The sequence below is a fragment of the Pelophylax lessonae genome, assembly GCF_965119305.1.
Source record: "Pelophylax lessonae genome assembly, chromosome: 4".
Taxonomy (NCBI): Eukaryota; Metazoa; Chordata; class Amphibia; order Anura; family Ranidae; genus Pelophylax; species Pelophylax lessonae.
This window is the reverse complement of record NC_138771.1, coordinates 631,719,392-631,739,702: the sequence shown is the minus strand read 5'-3', so window position 1 is coordinate 631,739,702 and position 20,311 is coordinate 631,719,392. Positions and strand designations below refer to the sequence as shown.

Genomic DNA, 20,311 nt, shown 5'->3' with positions numbered 1-20,311 from the left:
GGACTTTTTTTTAAAGTTCGGCCGAACCCGTTGAACACGGACATCTAGGTGTCCGCTCAACCCTACCCATGACACTTCTGGACAATACTGCGTTGATCAGCCTAAAAGAAGGGAATCCTTAGTTGGAGGAGCAATAACAATCCCCTGCCAGATCGCATTTCCAGTACCGGAGAACAAAATCAAGTCTGTAAACATCGCAGAGCGTCAGCCACTAGAAATTACTGTGGACTTCAAGAAGATGAAATTTACAACACAGAAACCCCCAAAATATCCTCCAACTATTAGGAAAGGATAAATGTACATATGGATCTAGACCACAGAAATGCAACCATAACTATAAAAAATGTAACAGCTTCTGATGGTGCTAAAAATTATTGTTTTCGTTTGAAACTCGTATTTAAAGGCGGCCATAAGTTGCAATGGCAGAGTCCAGGGGGCACTCTGGTTTTGGTGAAAGGTAAGGTGAGAACAAGCTTTTTAATGCCCAACACCAGACCCCCCCCCCCTCCTTTGGAGCACCCCACGCTGTTTTTTTTTTCAATAACTTCATATTAGCTCACCATACAAGATTAAACATTAATTACAATGTAACACTGGAGAGACATTGGTTACAAGTACTAAAATGTTATAACAAGGCAATGACTTAATGTGAATAAATTGTAAAAGGGCATAAACAATGAATAAGTGACTATATAACATAAATAAATGTCCAGTTTAATGCTTAAGGGCTCTTTCACACGGAGCGGTCCGCATTGCGATCCGCTCCGGTGCTTTTTTTATTTTTTTTCACGGAGCGGATGACACTTGTGTCATCCGCTCCGTATGCCCGCATATCATCCCATCCGTTTGCGGATGATATACGGACATAATGTAAGTCTATGGGCATTGCGGATGTCAGCGGATGACACCGCTGACATCCGATTTTCCTTCCTTTCCGTTTTTTACACGGAGGAAAAATAGGGTTCTGTTCCGTTCCAAAAAACAGAACAGAACTTAAAGGAAGAAAATCGGATATCAGCGGATGGTATTCCGCTGACATCCGCAATGCCATTGACTTACATTATATCCGCAAATTATCCGCAAAAAAATAGGATGATTTGCGGACATACGGAGCGCCCGTGTGAAAGGGCCCTTAAGGTTAACACCACTTTCATGGTGAAAAAAATAAGCAAATAAAGAAAAAACAATATAGCGTATACAATTGTGACACAAATCATATTGCAATTGAATGTTATTAAAAATGACCTTTCCTTTTCAATCTGCAGCTGTTGTAAATTTCTGAAAATGCAATGCAATATGGCCGCCTGGAGCTGTTCTGTACACAGAATGTATACTGACCACACCCCCCGAAACATAATTTCCTGCTTGTGTGATTGGCTCACCAATTTTCTCAGAAGACTGCACTAAGATAAAAGTCAGGTTTCTGGCATCCCTTGCAACAAAAATGTCATTTTTGGTGAGATACTCCCAAATAGGAACATGTCTAAAGGGATGCAAGCCCAGCATATTTCCTTATTAGAGCCCTGCAGCTGCCACAGCTGATAGATAATTATGAAACCACTCCCATTTGAGCACAGAGGAACAAACAATGATTTCTTCAGAATAACAAAAATTTGGAATCTGCAACAAAGTTTGTTAAAATCCTTATAATGTACAGAGATCACCCAGAAGGGAATGTTTTTTCTCAACAAAAGTGGAATTACGCTTTAAAGTCCAAAAACTATCCCAAAAATGGTTCTATAAAATCACTGCCAAACGTGATGCTCACAAACTTCTTACCATAGATGGAGGACCTCCTATATTATAGGAGATAAATATAGTCTGGCATTTTGTTGCCAAGGAACATCTTCAGGAAGCAGACCTTATTTGTGACATCATTACGCACGCCGATTCCAGTGTGACAATGTCGGTATTCTGCTTGTTTCTGCTGTTTATTTTGTGAGTACCTTTTTTTCACAAATACTGTAAGTTCCTTGTTTGAATATAATACACGGTAGGGTTTGTTTTGTTTTCTTCCTTCTCTGAGCTTTACTATTGGCTGAGCTGACGAGATGTTGTGAGCCTTCCTGATGCAATTGGAGCCACCTAGTGGTTTTAGGTGTGATTTGTTTACAGTAAGCTTCTCCTGCTGAGATCGTTGGTCTATCCTATACAGACTGTATTGACCTCCTATAATATAGAGCAGGCATGTCCAACCTGCGGTCTGGGGGCCGCATGCGGCCCAGAACCACAGGCAATGCGGGCCACTGACAATTTTTTTTTTCGCTGGGGAGGAAGGTAGTTGAGTTGGAGGCACGGCCACAGTGGTTTCCAACTAACTGTAGACAGAGGCCGCCTTGGAGGGGATGGAAGGGGAGGGGAGGAGGGGGGGGCGAGCGCCGCCAGATTACAAACAGAGGGGGGATCTCCTGCTTGGCGGCCGATGTCATACGAAGCCCCGCCTCCTTGACTGGCTCCTGTGATAGACGGCACATTGGTGACGTCTATCATAGGAGCCAGTCGAGGAGGCAGGACTTCGTATGACAGCGGTCGCCGGGTAAGCGGGAGTTCCCCACTCTGTGTAATCCAGCGGCTCTCCTCTCTCTTCATTGCAGACTGCACTGGATAGGAACGCACTGGTGAGGCTGCATTGGATGGGCATGCACTGGTGAGGCTACATTGGATGGGCACTGATCAGGCTGCATTGGATGGGCATGCACTGGTGAGGCTATATTGGATGGGCACTGATCAGGCTGCATTGGATGGGCATGCACTGGTGAGGCTGCATTGGATGGGCACTGATCAGGCTGCATTGGATGGGCATGCACTGGTGAAGCTGCATTGGATGGGCACTGTTTAGGCTGCATTGGATGGGCACACACTGGGCTGCAAGTGCTGTGCGATCTCCCGGCTGCTGCGGGAGACTTAGGATGTCTGCAGTCAGTGACGGAGCCGCTGCTTCCTGTATAGTTCTGGCTCTGTCACAAGTGGAGTGATATGAAATGCACCCCTCCTCCGCTTGTGACAGGAGCCATACAGGAAGTAGCGGCTTTGCTCTCTACTGCAGCCACTGCTTCCTCCAGCAGTACCCGCATGACCAGCAGTACCCGCCAGAAGTCTACAAAATCAGTAGAAAAGGCATGTGCGTTAGCGGCGGTGCGGGAAGGGCACGGCAGCGTTTTATTGCTTATCTACCTTAACTATAGTATATATTTTATATGCGGCCCGAGAAAATTTCTCTACACTCAATGTGGCCCAGAGATGCCAAAAGGTTGGACACCCATGATATAGAGGTTCTCCATCTCTGGTAAGAGGTTTGTGCACCTGGAGGTGATGGAGCATGTGGAGCATCACATGGTTGGCAGTGATTTTATAGCACCATTTTTGGGATAGTTTTTGGCCTTTGAGCATCAAATTGGACATTTATTCTTAAATGTTGTAAATTCATTCAATTGCAGCAATACCAATGTGTGCGTTATTTGTTCTTTGTACCTGTAGTAAGGCCGAGAAACAATAGTTGTATTTTTTTTTTTGTCCTGCCCAATCACACAGATACTAATGCTTGCTGTTGGAAGGCAGCATGTTTTATTATCATGTATTTCTGGATTTTTACTGCCTGGTTGATCAAGGCAATTGGTCTATGTTGGAAATCATTGTTTTGGAATACCAGTACAGCAAGGTTATCCAGCAGGGAGTTTATAACAAGGAGGTATAAATGGGACTTCATCTTCGAAAGGATGTTCTTGCATAGGCTTCCTAATTTGATGTATGGGGGTCAGCTAAGACCTCCTGGGGAGGTGCAAATTTATTTGACTTATTTCCTGTTTCACATCAACATCAAAGGCTAACTGTTACTGGAAGATGACCTGGGTCAAAGCATTGGTTCATGGATAGTGTTGAGCGAACACGGACTGTATTATTCGTGTTCGTACCGAATAATTGGATTTTTTGTACCCGAACACGGACACGGACACTTTACTGTATGTTTGGGTAAAAATCCGTGTTCGGTCGTTTTATTTCCGGGTTTTGCATGCTTTGGCGCTCTTTTCATGGCGGGCTTTCAACAGCCAATCAACAATCGTTTAACTGGTGTGCCTTAAGCCATCCCAGCCATGCCTGCAAATGTCTCAGTAGCTGTGATTGGCCGTCTGAAGCATGTGACCAAGTCTTTAAAAGTTCCAGGCAGCCGCAGCGGCTTCATTCTGCTGCTTAGATCAGGGACAGAGCACACATCAACGTGCTGGCTCCTGATTAGGGAAAGACAGGCAGGGAAAATGAATTGGTGTCCGGATAGAATTGAGGGACAGGTCGGAGTGTTTAGGCAGGGCGAGTTGTAGGCATTTTAGGGATAGAGTCTGCTGAATTATAGGGTCAGTGTCTTCTACAAACTACAATCGATATTGCTGTGTGGGGTCTGCACTTAGTCCCGATCTACGATCTCTTCTCAATCCTGTTAGGGAGAGGCTGCTGCTGAATTTTAGGGAAAGTGTGTTCTACAAACTACAATCGATATTGCTGTGTGGTGTGGGATAGGAGATAGGCAGGTGTCAGTGATCCACATCCATTTTTCTGTGTGTGAGCTGCAGTGAACACAATCTTTTTGGGCTGCAGTGAACACAATCTTTTTGGGGTGCAGTGAACAACATCCTTTTAGGGTGCAGTGAACACAATCTTTGTGGGGTGCAGTGAACAACATCCTTTTAGGGTGCAGTGAACACAATCTTTTTGGGGTGCAGTGAACAAAATCCTTTTTGGGGTGCAGTGAACAACATCCTTTTTGGGGTGCGGTGAACACAATCTTTTTGGGGTGCAGTGAACAAAATCCTTTTTGGGGTGCAGTGAACACAATCTTTTTGGGGTGCAGTGAACACAATCTTTTTGGGGTGCAGAGAACAAAATCCTTTGTGGGGTGCAGTGAACACAATCTTTGTGGGGTGCAGTGAACAACATCCTTTTTGGGGTGCAGTGAACAACATCCTTTTTGGGGTGCAGTGAACACAATCTTTTTGGGGTGCAGTGAACAAAATCCTTTGTGGGGTGCAGTGAACACAATCTTTGTGGGGTGCAGTGAACACAATCTTTTTTGGGTGCAGTAAACAAAATCCTTTTTGGGGTGCAGTGAACAACATCCTTTTTGGGGTGCAGTGAACACAATCTTGGTGGGGTGCAGTGAACACAATCTTTTTGGGGTGCAGTGAACAAAATCCTTTTTGGGGTGCAATGAACAACATCCTTTTTGGGGTGCAGTGAACAAAATCATTTTTGGGGTGCAGTGAACAACATCATTTTTGGGGTGCAGTGAACAAAATCCTTTTAGGGTGCAGTGAACACAATCTTTGTGGGGTACAGTGAACAGAATCTTTGTGGGGTGCAGTGAACACAATCTTTGGGGGGTACAGTGAACACAATCTTTTTGGGGTGCAGTGAACATAATCCTTTTAGGGTGCAGTGAACACAATCTTTTTGGGGTGCAGTGAACACAATCTTTTTGGGGTGCAGTGAACAAAATCCTTTGTGGGGTGCAGTGAACACAATCTTTGTGGGGTGCAGTGAACACAATCTTTTTGGGGTGCAGTGAACAAAATCCTTTTTGGGGTGCAGTGAACAACATCCTTTTTGGGGTGCAGTGAACAAAATCCTTTTAGGGTGCAGTGAACACAATCTTTGTGGGGTACAGTGAACACAATCTTTGTGGGGTGCAGTGAACACAATCTTTGTGGGGTACAGTGAACACAATCTCATACTTCTGAAGATTTGAGGGTGCTGCCTGTTCCATACTCCTCCTCCTACTGCTCAACCATCCTTTTAGGGGTACAAACAATAGTAATTGGGGCCTAGTGTGGTGGTGTACGTGCAAGATACATACACTTTCTTTTTGATCATATTTTCTATTCCGCTATTCAATTAAAACCTTTGGGGATCAATTAAATTGCGTGATAGTCTGTGTCGGTACGTGTGAGATCCACCTTTCCAAGTTTTTGGGGTTCATCTCATACTTCTGAAGATTTGAGGGTGCTGCCTGTTCCATATTCCTCCTCCTACTCCTCAACCATCCTTTTAGGGGTACAAACAATAGTAATTGGGGCCTAGTGTGGTGGTGTACGTGTGAGATACATACACTTTCTTTTTGATCATATTTTCTATTCCGCTATTCAATTAAAACCTTTGGGGATCAATTAAATTGCGTGATAGTCTGTGTCGGTACGTGTGAGATCCACCTTTCCAAGTTTTTGGGGTTCATCTCATACTTCTGAAGATTTGAGGGTGCTGCCTGTTCCATACTCCTCCTCCTACTGCTCAACCATCCTTTTAGGGGTACAAACAATAGTAATTGGGGCCTAGTGTGGTGGTGTACGTGTGAGATACATACACTTTCTCTTTGATCATATTTTCTATTCCGCTATTCAATTAAAACCTTTGGGGATCAATTAAATTGCGTGATAGTCTGTGTCGGTACGTGTGAGATCCACCTTTCCAAGTTTTTGGGGTTCATCTCATACTTCTGAAGATTTGAGGGTGCTGCCTGTTCCATACTCCTCCTCCTACTGCTCAACCATCCTTTTAGGGGTACAAACAATAGTAATTGGGGCCTAGTGTGGTGGTGTACGTGCAAGATACATACACTTTCTTTTTGATCATATTTTCTATTCCGCTATTCAATTAAAACTTTTGGGGATCAATTAAATTGCGTGATAGTCTGTGTCGGTACGTGTGAGATCCACCTTTCCAAGTTTTTGGGGTTCATCTCATACTTCTGAAGATTTGAGGGTGCTGCCTGTTACATATTCCTCCTCCTACTCCTCAACCATCCTTTTAGGGGTACAAACAATAGTAATTGGGGCCTAGTGTGGTGGTGTACGTGTGAGATACATACACTTTCTTTTTGATCATATTTTCTATTCCGCTATTCAATTAAAACCTTTGGGGATCAATTAAATTGCGTGATAGTCTGTGTCGGTACGTGTGAGATCCACCTTTCCAAGTTTTTGGGGTTCATCTCATACTTCTGAAGATTTGAGGGTGCTGCCTGTTCCATACTCCCCCTACTCCTCATCCATCCTTTTAGGGGTACAAACAATAGTAATTGGGGCCTAGTTTGGTTGTGTACGTGTGAGATACATACACTTTTTTGGATCATATTTTCTATTCCGCTATTTAATCAAAAACCTTTGGGGATCAGTTAAATTGGGGGATAGTCTGTGTTGGTACGTGTGAGATCCACCTTTCCAAGTTTTTGGGGTTCATCTCATACTTCTGAAGATTTGAGGGTGCTGCCTGTTCCATACTCCTCCTACTCCTCATCCATCCTTTAGGGGTACAAACAATAGTAATTGGGGCCTAGTGTGGTTGTGTACGTGTGAGATACATACACTTTTTTGGATCATATTTTCTATTCCGCTATTTAATCAAAAACCTTTGGGGATCAGTTAAATTGGGGGATAGTCTGTGTTGGTACGTGTGGGAGAGATCCACCTTTCCAAGTGTTTGGGGTTCAGCTCATACTTCTGAAGATTTGAGGGTCCTGCCTGTTCCATACTCCCCCTACTCCTCATCCATCCTTTTAGGGGTACAAACAATAGTAATTGGGGCCTAGTGTGGTTGTGTACGTGTGAGATACATACACTTTTTTGGATCATATTTTCTATTCCGCTATTTAATCAAAAACCTTTGGGGATCAGTTAAATTGGGGGATAGTCTGTGTCGGTACGTGTGAGATCCACCTTTCCAAGTTTTTGGGGTTCATCTCATACTTCTGAAAATTTGAGGGTGCTGCCTGTTCCATACTCCTCCTCCTACTTCTCAACCATCCTTTTAGGGGTACAAACAATAGTAATTGGGGCCTAGTGTGGTGGTGTACGTGTGAGATACATACACTTTCTTTTTGATCATATTTTCTATTCCGCTATTCAATTAAAACCTTTGGGGATCAATTAAATTGCGTGATAGTCTGTGTCGGTACGTGTGAGATCCACCTTTCCAAGTTTTTGGGGTTCATCTCATACTTCTGAAGATTTGAGGGTGCTGCCTGTTCCATACTCCTCCTCCTACTGCTCAACCATCCTTTTAGGGGTACAAACAATAGTAATTGGGGCCTAGTGTGGTGGTGTACGTGTGAGATACATACACTTTCTTTTTGATCATATTTTCTATTCCGCTATTCAATTAAAACCTTTGGGGATCAATTAAATTGCGTGATAGTCTGTGTCGGTACGTGTGAGATCCACCTTTCCAAGTTTTTGGGGTTCATCTCATACTTCTGAAGATTTGAGGGTGCTGCCTGTTCCATACTCCTCCTCATCCTGCTCAACCATCCTTTTAGGGGTACAAACAATAGTAATTGGGGCCTAGTGTGGTGGTGTACGTGTGAGATACATACACTTTCTTTTTGATCATATTTTCTATTCCGCTATTCAATTAAAACCTTTGGGGATCAATTAAATTGCGTGATAGTCTGTGTCGGTACGTGTGAGATCCACCTTTCCAAGTTTTTGGGGTTCATCTCATACTTCTGAAGATTTGAGGGTGCTGCCTGTTCCATACTCCTCCTCCTACTCCTCAACCATCCTTTTAGGGGTACAAACAATAGTAATTGGGGCCTAGTGTGGTGGTGTACGTGTGAGATACATACACTTTCTTTTTGATCATATTTTCTATTCCGCTATTCAATTAAAACCTTTGGGGATCAATTAAATTGCGTGATAGTCTGTGTCGGTACGTGTGAGATCCACCTTTCCAAGTTTTTGGGGTTCATCTCATACTTCTGAAGATTTGAGGGTGCTGCCTGTTCCATACTCCTCCTCCTACTACTCAACCATCCTTTTAGGGGTACAAACAATAGTAATTGGGGCCTAGTGTGGTGGTGTACGTGTGAGATACATACACTTTCTTTTTGATCATATTTTCTATTCCGCTATTCAATTAAAACCTTTGGGGATCAATTAAATTGCGTGATAGTCTGTGTCGGTACGTGTGAGATCCACCTTTCCAAGTTTTTGGGGTTCATCTCATACTTCTGAAGATTTGAGGGTGCTGCCTGTTCCATACTCCTCCTCCTACTCCTCAACCATCCTTTTAGGGGTACAAACAATAGTAATTGGGGCCTAGTGTGGTGGTGTACGTGTGAGATACATACTCTTTCTTTTTGATCATATTTTCTATTCCGCTATTCAATTAAAACCTTTGGGGATCAATTAAATTGCGTGATAGTCTGTGTCGGTACGTGTGAGATCCACCTTTCCAAGTTTTTGGGGTTCATCTCATACTTCTGAAGATTTGAGGGTGCTGCCTGTTCCATACTCCTCCTCCTACTGCTCAACCATCCTTTTAGGGGTACAAACAATAGTAATTGGGGCCTAGTGTGGTGGTGTACGTGTGAGATACATACACTTTCTTTTTGATCATATTTTCTATTCCGCTATTCAATTAAAACCTTTGGGGATCAATTAAATTGCGTGATAGTCTGTGTCGGTACGTGTGAGATCCACCTTTCCAAGTTTTTGGGGTTCATCTCATACTTCTGAAGATTTGAGGGTGCTGCCTGTTCCATACTCCTCCTCCTACTCCTCAACCATCCTTTTAGGGGTACAAACAATAGTAATTGGGGCCTAGTGTGGTGGTGTACGTGTGAGATACATACACTTTCTTTTTGATCATATTTTCTATTCCGCTATTCAATTAAAACCTTTGGGGATCAATTAAATTGCCTCATAGTCTGTGTCGGTACGTGTGAGATCCACCTTTCCAAGTTTTTGGGGTTCATCTCATACTTCTGAAGATTTGAGGGTGCTGCCCGTTCCATACTCCTCCTCCTACTCCTCATCCATCCTTTTAGGGGTACAAACAATAGTAATTGGGGCCTAGTGTGGTGGTGTACGTGTGAGATACATACACTTTCTTTTTGATCATATTTTCTATTCCGCTATTCAATTAAAACCTTTGGGGATCAATTAAATTGCGTGATAGTCTGTGTCGGTACGTGTGAGATCCACCTTTCCAAATTTTTGGGGTTCATCTCATACTTCTGAAGATTTGAGGGTGCTGCCTGTTCCATACTCCTCCTCCTACTCCTCAACCATCCTTTTTGGGGTACAAACAATAGTAATTGGGGCCTAGTGTGGTGGTGTACGTGTGAGATACATACACTTTCTTTTTGATCATATTTTCTATTCCGCTATTCAATTAAAACCTTTGGGGATCAATTAAATTGCGTGATAGTCTGTGTCGGTACGTGTGAGATCCACCTTTCCAAGTTTTTGGGGTTCATCTCATACTTCTGAAGATTTGAGGGTGCTGCCTGTTCCATACTCCTCCTCCTACTGCTCATCCATCCTTTTAGGGGTACAAACAATAGTAATTGGGGCCTAGTGTGGTGGTGTACGTGTGAGATACATACACTTTATTTTTGACCATATTTTCTATTCCGCTATTCAATTAAAACCTTTGGGGATCAATTAAATTGCGTGATAGTCTGTGTCGGTACGTGTGAGATCCACCTTTCCAAGTTTTTGGGGTTCATCTCATACTTCTGAAGATTTGAGGGTGCTGCCTGTTCCATACTCCTCCTCCTACTGCTCATCCATCCTTTTAGGGGTACAAACAATAGTAATTGGGGCCTAGTGTGGTGGTGTACGTGTGAGATACATACACTTTATTTTTGACTATATTTTCTATTCCGCTATTCAATTAAAACCTTTGGGGATCAATTAAATTGCGTGATAGTCTGTGTCGGTACGTGTGAGATCCACCTTTCCAAGTTTTTGGGGTTCATCTCATACTTCTGAAGATTTGAGGGTGCTGCCTGTTCCATACTCCCCCTACTCCTCATCCATCCTTTTAGGGGTACAAACAATAGTAATTGGGGCCTAGTGTGGTTGTGTACGTGTGAGATACATACACTTTTTTGGATCATATTTTCTATTCCGCTATTTAATCAAAAACCTTTGGGGATCAGTAAAATTGGGGGATAGTCTGTGTTGGTACGTGTGAGATCCACCTTTCCAAGTTTTTGGGGTTCATCTCATACTTCTGAAGATTTGAGGGTGCTGCCTGTTCCATACTCCTCCTACTCCTCATCCTGCCTTTAGGGGTACAAACAATAGTAATTGGGGCCTAGTGTGGTTGTGTACGTGTGAGATACATACACTTTTTTGGATCATATTTTCTATTCCGCTATTTAATCAAAAACCTTTGGGGATCAGTTAAATTGGGGGATAGTCTGTGTTGGTACGTGTGGGAGAGATCCACCTTTCCAAGTGTTTGGGGTTCAGCTCATACTTCTGAAGATTTGAGGGTGCTGCCTGTTCCATACTTCCCCTACTCCTCATCCATCCTTTTAGGGGTACAAACAATAGTAATTGGGGCCTAGTGTGGTTGTGTACGTGTGAGATACATACACTTTTTTGGATCATATTTTCTATTCCGCTATTTAATCAAAAACCTTTGGGGATCAGTTAAATTGGGGGATAGTCTGTGTTGGTACGTGTGAGATCCACCTTTCCAAGTTTTTGGGGTTCATCTCATACTTCTGAATATTTGAGGGTGCTGCCTGTTCCATACTCCTCCTACTCCTCATTCTGCCTTTAGGGGTACAAACAATAGTAATTGGGGCCTAGTGTGGTTGTGTACGTGTGAGATACATACACTTTTTTGGATCATATTTTCTATTCCGCTATTTAATCAAAAACCTTTGGGGATCAGTTAAATTGGGGGATAGTCTGTGTTGGTACGTGTGGGAGAGATCCACCTTTCCAAGTTTTTGGGGTTCATCTCATACTTCTGAAGATTTGAGGGTGCTGCCTGTTCCATACTCCTCCTACTCCTCATCCTGCTGCAGCACGCACGCGTGAGTCGCTCTGCGGAACAGCACCACTTCACCACCAATAACTGGGCCTCTATGCGAGACCTGTGTGCCTTGTTGCGCTGTTTTGAGTACTCCACCAACATGGCCAGTGGCGATGTTGCCGTTCTCAGCTTAACTATCCCACTTCCATGCCTCCTTGAAAAAACAATTCGGGCGATGATGGAAGAGGATGTGGCACAGGATGAGGAGGAGGAGGATGAGGAGGTAACATTTCCAAGGCTTTCAGGGGATGCGCCAAACCAATTTAAAAAGGTGTATCTCACATGTACCGGTACAGACTATCCCGCAATTTAATTTTTTACACTCAAACAGGGTGCATATTGAATAGCGGAATAGGACAAATTTTACAAAACGGTGTATCTCACACGTACAAACACCAACTAGGCCCGATTACAATTTTTTGTACCCTAAAGGCAGGATGAGGAAGAGGAGTAGGAGGAGTTGGGAACAGGAGGCAAACTGAATCGCCCTGCAATCCTCGGCGGTAGAAGGAGATGCGCCAAACAAATTTAAAAAGGTGTATCTCACATGTACCGGTACAGACTATCCCGCAATTTAATTTGTTTACACTCAAAGAGGGTGTATATTGAATAGCGGAATAGGACAAATTTTACAAAACGGTGTATCTCACACGTACAAACACCAACTAGGCCCCGATTACAATTTTTTGTACCCTAAAGGCAGGATGAGGAGTAGGAGGAGTTCGGAACAGGCAGGAGGCAGATTGAAGCACTCTCAAATCCTCGGCAGTATGAGATGCGCCCCAAAAATTGGAAAGGTGTATCTCACACGTACCGACACAGACTATCACGCAATTTAATTGTTTATACCCAAAGGTTTTGATTAAATAGCGGAATAGAAAATATGATCCAAAAAAAGTGTATGTATATCACACGTAAACAACCACACTAGGCCCCAATTACTATTGTTTGTACCCCTAAAGGCAGGATGACGTGCCCACAAGGTGGAACTCCACCTTGCACATGCTGCAAAGACTGTGCGAGCAGCAGCAGGCCATAGTGGAGTTTCAGCTGCAGCACGCACGCGTGAGTCGCTCTGCGGAACAGCACCACTTCACCACCAATAACTGGGCCTCCTTGCGAGACCTGTGTGCCTTGTTGCGCTGTTTTGAGTACTCCACCAACATGGCCAGTGGCGATGACGCCGTTCTCAGCTTAACTATCCCACTTCTATGCCTCCTTGAAAAAACAATTCGGGCGATGATGGAAGAGGATGTGGCACAGGATGTGAAGGAGAAGGAGGAGGAGGATGAGGAGGTAACATTTCCAAGGCTTTCAGGGCAGTCATTCGCAAGGGGCTCCGAGGGTGGGTTCCTGCACACACAAACGCCAGGGACACAATTGTCCAGCAGGGGCACAGTTCTGGAGGATGAGGAGGATGAGGAGGAGGAGCTGAAGGAGGAGATGGAACCATGTTCACAGCAGGGTGGCCATCACTGGTGCGTGGCTGGGGGGATACAGAGGACACGGACGATACACCTCCCACAGAGGACAGCCTTTCGTTGCCTCTGGGAAGCCTGGCACACATGAGCGATTACATGCTGCAGTGTCTCCACAACGACCGCCGAGTTGCCCACATTCTAACTTGTGCTGATTACTGGGTGGCCACGCTGCTGGATCCCCGTTACAAGGACAACGTACCGTCCTTAATTCACTCACTGGAGCGCGATCGCAAGATGCGCGAGTACAAGCGCACGCTGGTAGACGCCATGCTGCTGGCATTCCCATCTGACAGCGGGGCCGCAGTGGAAGCACAAGGCAGAGGAGGAGGAGGAGGAGGTCGCCAACGCAACCAGGGCACCGCCAGCACCTCAGAAGGCAGGGTTAGCATGGCCGAAATGTGGAAAAGCTTTGTCAGCACGCCACAACAAACAGCAGCACCAGCAGCTCAGATGGAACGTCTTAGCAGGAGGCAGCATTTTACCAACACGGTGGAGCAGTATGTGTGCACACGCCTACATGTAGTGAATGACGGGTCTGCCCCCTTCAACTTCTGGGTCTCCAAATTGGGCACATGGCCTGAGCTTGCCCTTTACGCCTTGGAGGTGCTGGCGTGCCCTGCAGCCAGTGTATTATCTGAACGGGTATTTAGCACGGCTGGGGGTGTTATAACAGACAAGCGCAGCCGCCTGTCCAGAGACAATGTGGACAAGCTCACGTTCATTAAAATGAACCAGGCATGGATCCCACGGGACTTTTCCGTACCTTATGCAGAATAGCAATGGATACCGACCTTACCCACCCATTGTTCCATTTTTGCTCTTTCTCACTCTTTTGGGGTGTACCCTCATTTAAAATTTGTGAAAAGAAGCAGTGTTGGCTACCTCGTCCTCCTCCTCAGGGCCAGATTAATGTAGGGGCTATTGGAGCTGCAGCTCCAGGCCCCTACCTTTTATATAGGCCCCGGGTTGGCCATATTCACTGTTACCGCTCTTCTGTCACTTGTAAACACAGAAGTCTGGCTTCTATGCTCGCTTCCCCAGGCAGCACCCTCAGAACCTCCCCACACAGCGCGAAGGCCGGACAAGGAGGGACAGTTGCCGATGCATGGATGTGTTTATGGGCTTCAGAGACAGCATCCCATGTTGAATTAGGCATGCATGGCTGCACCCTTCCTCCTCTGGGTGCATGCCAAGGCACGGCCCTTAAGGCCCTTCAAAATCCTCAGCACCAAGCCCATGATGCTCTTAATCCGGCCCTGGTCCTCCTCCACCGCCGCTTCCACCTACACCGCCCATAGGTGTGCGCAGCCTATTGCATTAAGGTGTGCACCCCAAAGTTGAAATACACATGCATGTGTTTGCCTACAGGTACATGGCCCCGATACATTACTCTCCCTGCTGGCAAAGAGAAATAGAGCAGAGCAGGTGCGAGGGAGATCTTTCCCATCTCCTCACTGGCAATGCTATGTGCCCTAGGTGATTAGGGTGTGCCCAGGCACACCCGGCACACCCTGTGCGCACGCCTATGTCACCGCCACATCCACCACCACCTCAACCTCCCTCCTACTCCATATGGGCCTCGTCCTTCAGAGATGAAGAAGAACATTGTTTTATTTTTCTGTTTTTTTTTGTTGTTTTAAGTTATTTCCCTATCCACATTTGTTTGCAGAGCACTTGCCATGCTCTTAATTACGTTTTGCTGCCATTTGCAGCATTCTAGCCCTTTCCTTTGGTGTTTTAGAGCCATTTTAGTGCCTTAAAGTTCGGGTCCCCATTGACTTTAATGGGGTTCGGTGTCCGGGAAAAGTTCGGTAAAAGTCCGGGACACGGACCCGGACTTTTTTTTAAAGTTCGGCCGAGCCCGTCGAACACGGACATCTACGTGTCCGCTCAACCCTATTCATGGACTAATGCTGCCACCTGGTTGAGATTGCAACATACTTCCTTGGAGATGGTCAGGCGAAGAATATACTTCCTGGTGATTAGGAAGGACGGCCTCTTATGGCATTTCATTGGACAGAGGAGGACTACATGGGCGGGCAAAGGGTGTGGTTGTGGGTTGTGTCTGAATGTATTTTAACCACTTCTGGACCAGAAGGATTTGCCTTAATGACCAGGCCATTTTTTGCGATTCGCACTGTGTTAAATTTAACAAACAATTGCGCGGTCGTGTGACCCTGTACCTAAAAAAAAAAAATGTATGTTCTTTTTACCCCACAAATAGAGCTTTCTTTTGGTGGTATTTGATCACCTCTGCGGTTTTTATTTTTTGCGCTATAAATAAAAAAACGAGCGACAATTCTGAAAAACAAAAATAATATTTTCACATTCTGCTATATAACATTCCCAAAAAAAAAAAATCTAATTTTTTCATCCTTTCAGGTCAATTTGTATTTTGCTACATATTTTTGGTAAAAAAAAATAAAAATAGCAATAAGCGTATTATGATTGGTTTGCGCAAAAGTCATTGCGTCTACAGTACAAACTAGGGAAAAGATTTATGTAATTTTTATTTGTTTATTTATTTTTTACTAGTAATGGCGGCGATCTGCAATTTTTAGAGGGACTGCGACATTGCAGCAGACGGATCGGACACCTAACTGACATTTTTGGCACTTTTGGGGGGACCAGTGACATTACCACACTTATCAGTGCTAAAAATATGCACTGTTACTGTAATAACAACACTGGCAGGGAAGGGGTTAAAGCGGAGTTCCGGGCACAAAAACTACCTTTTTTTTTTTTTTTTTTTTTGTGCCCATCCGCTTGGTCTCCTTCACCTGAAAAGGAATTGGATAGTTAGGCATTTTTTTTTCACTCACCTTGTATTTGTAGATTGAAAATACTCACCTCAGTGAACTTCCTCCCTCAGCGTCGCGGCTCCGCCGTCACTTCCTGTCTTGCGATGATTCCTGGGAGCTGAACGTCATCGCTCCCAGGAAGTGACGAGAGGGGCAGGTGCGGCGCATTCTGGGACAAGAAGACGCGGAAGAAGACACAGAAGAGGATCGCGCTGGCTTCAGCTGCCCACAACAGAGATGGCAACGCTGTGGAAGAAATTATATAAGTGAGTATTTCTTCTAAAAGGTAAGTGCGAACCGGGACAGATCGGAGGCTAGCCATTGTGGAATGTACTAGCCCTGACTGTCCCGGGGGTATGTTTGTTGAAAAATGGTTTCTGTGCCCGGAACTCCGCTTTAACATAGTTGTGATCAAAGGGTTAAGTGTGAGCCTAGGGGAGTGTTTTCTAACTGTGGAGGAGGGACTTGTGAAACGATCATAGAGACCTGTGATCCTATATAGGATGATCACAGACACTCTGTGATCATTTCAGAGAAAACAACGGTCTGCTGTGTTTATAACAGCAGACCGGTGTTCTCTCTCCGCGGGGAGTGTTCATGGGTGCCTGGCTGCAATCAGTGCCGCCGAACCCGTGCATCAGCATCCACGCCGCCTGGGACCGCTTCCACGAGCCGACGTACCCGTACGTCGGTTCGCGCAGCTGAGTCAGCCTGCCGCAGTAAATCTTCAGAGGGTGGTCGGCAAGCGGTTAAAAGGTAACGGCCAGCGAGAGTTCCTTCACTTTTCCGTTGAGCTCAGCCAACACACAGAATTTTGAGGATGACCATAGGTAAAATATCATCTGTTTTTGTGTTTTATATGCTCTGTAGTATTTTTTTTTTTGTGTTTTATGTTAGCATCTTGACTTTATTTATAAATAAATAAGATATTTGATTATTTAAGCATCGTGTTTATTTATAAGTTATATGATAACTATGGAGGGGGGGTTACGTTTTTAAATTTTGGTAATTTGTAGGGCTATTAAGGAGACTATTGTTAAACAAAAGGCATGGGAAGCCGGACACTGCCCTTATGTACCAATGCAAAGGTAAATAAAAGCAATATATCGCTGGGAGAGGGCCAATCACATCGGTCACATATGTCACAGATGCAACACTACCTTCCATCATGAAAACCCACTTAACCACTTATGGACCGCCCACCGTGTATTTACGTTGGTCCTTGGACGTTAAAGGGTAACTCCACTTTCGTTGGGGGGAAAAAAAATAGCAAATAAAGAAAAAACAATATAGCGTATACAATTACGACACAAATCATATTGTAATTGAATGTTTTTAAAAATTACCTTTCCTTTTCAATTTGCAGTTGTTGTCATTTTCTGAAAATGCAATGCAATATGGCCACCTGGAGCTCTTCTGTACACAGAATATATACTGACCACACCCCCCAAAACATAATTTCCTGCTTCTGTGATTGGCTCACCAATTTTCACAGAAGGCTGCACTAAGATACAAGTCAGATTTCTGGCATCCCCTGCAACAAAAATGTCATTTCTGGAGAGATACCCCCAATAGGAACATGTCTAATGGGATGCAGATAGCTGCCATAACCCCATTATTTTTTTAAACAGCGGGCAGTATGCTTTAACATAAGGGTGGTCCCAGAGGCGGATTCGCCGCGGGATCACCCTTATGGGAGGCAGGAGAGGTGCTCCCCCTCCTGTCGCTTCCCGGTCATTTTCCCCGCTTACCGGAGCTGTCGGTAGCGGGGAAAACGATTCGGTCCGCTCTCCTCTCAGGCAAGAAGTTGAGTGAGGGCAAGATGGCCCCCACTTGACTCTATGGCCTTGGAGGACCGGAGCGACGTCAAACGTCGCTTCCTATCAACGGCCTTAAAGAGCCCATTTTTTTTCATAATGGAAAAAAAGAGACTTTTTTTTTTGTTTTTTAGTGTAGATGAGAGATCTGAGGTCTTTTTGACCCCAGATCTCACATTAAAGAGGAGCTGTCCTGATTGGGGGTTCTAAGTAATTTTCTAGCAAAAAAAAACAACTGATTTTAACTTGTAAACAACAAGTGTCAGAAAAAGGCCCGGTCCAGAAGTGATTAAAGGGGCATCGGGTAAAGGCGTTTAGGAGTTAACCTTCAAATTTAATATAAATACCATTCCAGTAGAAGTTGCTGTTTTGTTCTGCATATTGCTCAATATTTATATAATTTTGCTGAATCCATCAGATGAACATGAACCCGATGTGGAGACGATTCCGGTTATCTTTGCTGCTCCTGGAGAAAATGTGACACTTCTCAGTCGTATTAGAAATAGGAATATAAATACTTTACCCAACGTTACTGCCTGCCGTATAGGACGGGAGACACCTACAGAAAGCTGCTTGTTTAAGGATTCTGTTTTATCCTTCAAAATAAATCAAGTGAATCATGAGCATGGAGGATTCTATTGGTGGGAAATAGAAACTTCTACAAGCAATAACAAAATATCATCTAACCATCCTGGACCAGAACTTCAAATTATAGGTACATTTTTATGTCATTTTAAAAGCATTATTTATTGGTTTTCAAGTGGAAGTGACACATTCTATTTATATATATATATATACTTTTTTTGCTAGGTAAATGTGACATTTTACTTTCCGGTTTCTCTTTATCTAATGTTATATAAATTCAGTTGCATTCAGGGCTCAGTAGCTCGAGCTGAAATTTACACACACAAGTGAATTAGAGCAGTGACTCCTCTTCTTGCTCCCATCCTTCTCTACAGTTCTGTCTGAGGTTCCAGTTAGAGACTAGGGATGATCAAACTTTTGAAAAGTTTGGTTCGACCAGAATACCCGAATTTCCCGAAAGTTCGGTTCAGATTCCAGAACCCAATTGAAATCAATGGGACCCGAACTTTGGTAATCAAAAAAACACAATTTTGAACCCTTCAAACCCAATAAATGCCCCTAAAAAGTGCCTAGGGTTCTGGGTCATTACCCAGGGACTATGAATCAGGCAAAAAAAAGTTCTTAAACATTGTTGTTTTTGATAGAGAGCCAATTATTGAAAAAATTATTGAAAAATAAAAATGAGATTTCTTTGGATTTAGTGTCTGGGGGAGTCTAAAAAGTGTACCTTTTGAAGTTTCAGCTCTGTAGCATGTCCAGAACCAGAAAAAAAAGATAATTTTTCTTAGAACTTCAGTAGCGTAGGGATGGTGTTACTCTCCCTTCACACCTGGGCGTTTTTGTTTCAGGCGTTTTTCAGGCGTTTTTTGGGTGTTTGGAGGCAGGCATGACATCTGAACTTCTGTATAGGGGTATATATATATATATATATATATATATATATATATATATATATATATATATATACACACACACACACGTGTATGTATATATATATACAGTGCCTTAAGAAAGTATTCGGCCCCCTTGAACTTTGCGACCTTTTGCCACATTTCATGCTTCAAGGACACAATCATGAAGTGGAATGAAATTTATTGGATATTTCAAACTTTGTTAACAAATAAAAAATTGAAAAATTGGGCGTGCAAAATTATTCAGCCCCTTTACTTTCAGTGCAGCAAACTCTCTCCAGAAGTTCAGTGAGGATCTCTGAATGATCCAATGTTGACCTAAATGACTAATGATGATAAATAGAATCCACCTGTGTGTAATCAAGTCTCCGTATAAATGCACCTGCACTGTGATAGTCTCAGAGGTCCGTTTAGAGCATCATGAAGAACAAGGAACACACCAGGCAGGCCTGAGATACTGTTGTGGAGAAGTTTAAAGCCGGATTTGGATACAAAAAGATTTCCCAAGCTTTAAACATCCCAAGGAGCATTGTGCAAGCGATAATATTGCAATGGAAGGAGTATCAGACCACTGCAAATCTACAAAGACCTGGCCGTCCCTCTAAACTTTCAGCTCCTACAAGGAGAAGACTAATCAGAGATGCAACCAAGAGGCCCATGATCACTCTGGATGAACTGCAGAGATCTACAGCTGAGGTGGGAGACTCTGTCCATAGGACAACAATCAGTCGTATACTGCACAAATCTGGCCTTTATGGAAGAGTGGCAAGAAGAAAGCCATTTCTTAAAGATATCCATAAAAAGTGTTGTTTAAAGTTTGCCACAAGCCACCTGGGAGACACTTGTTGTCTCTGCAACAAGTGGTTGAGGAGCCAACCCGGAGGGAGGCCATTTTG

General features: G+C 44.0%; 1 protein-coding gene across 1 annotated transcript in view; it reads left to right on the top strand.

The window, feature by feature from the left end:
- The first annotated feature begins 213 nt into the window (after positions 1–213).
- The window catches only part of LOC309552374 (uncharacterized protein), a 51,486-nt gene continuing 31,388 nt past the window's right edge, over positions 214–20,311 (top strand). Inside the window, exons 1-2 of the mRNA XM_082253308.1 lie at positions 214–457; positions 18,338–18,634. Coding sequence (XP_082109434.1) covers positions 304–457; positions 18,338–18,634 — 451 coding nt within the window. The 5' untranslated portion in view covers positions 214–303. The remainder of the gene's footprint in view (positions 458–18,337; positions 18,635–20,311) is intronic.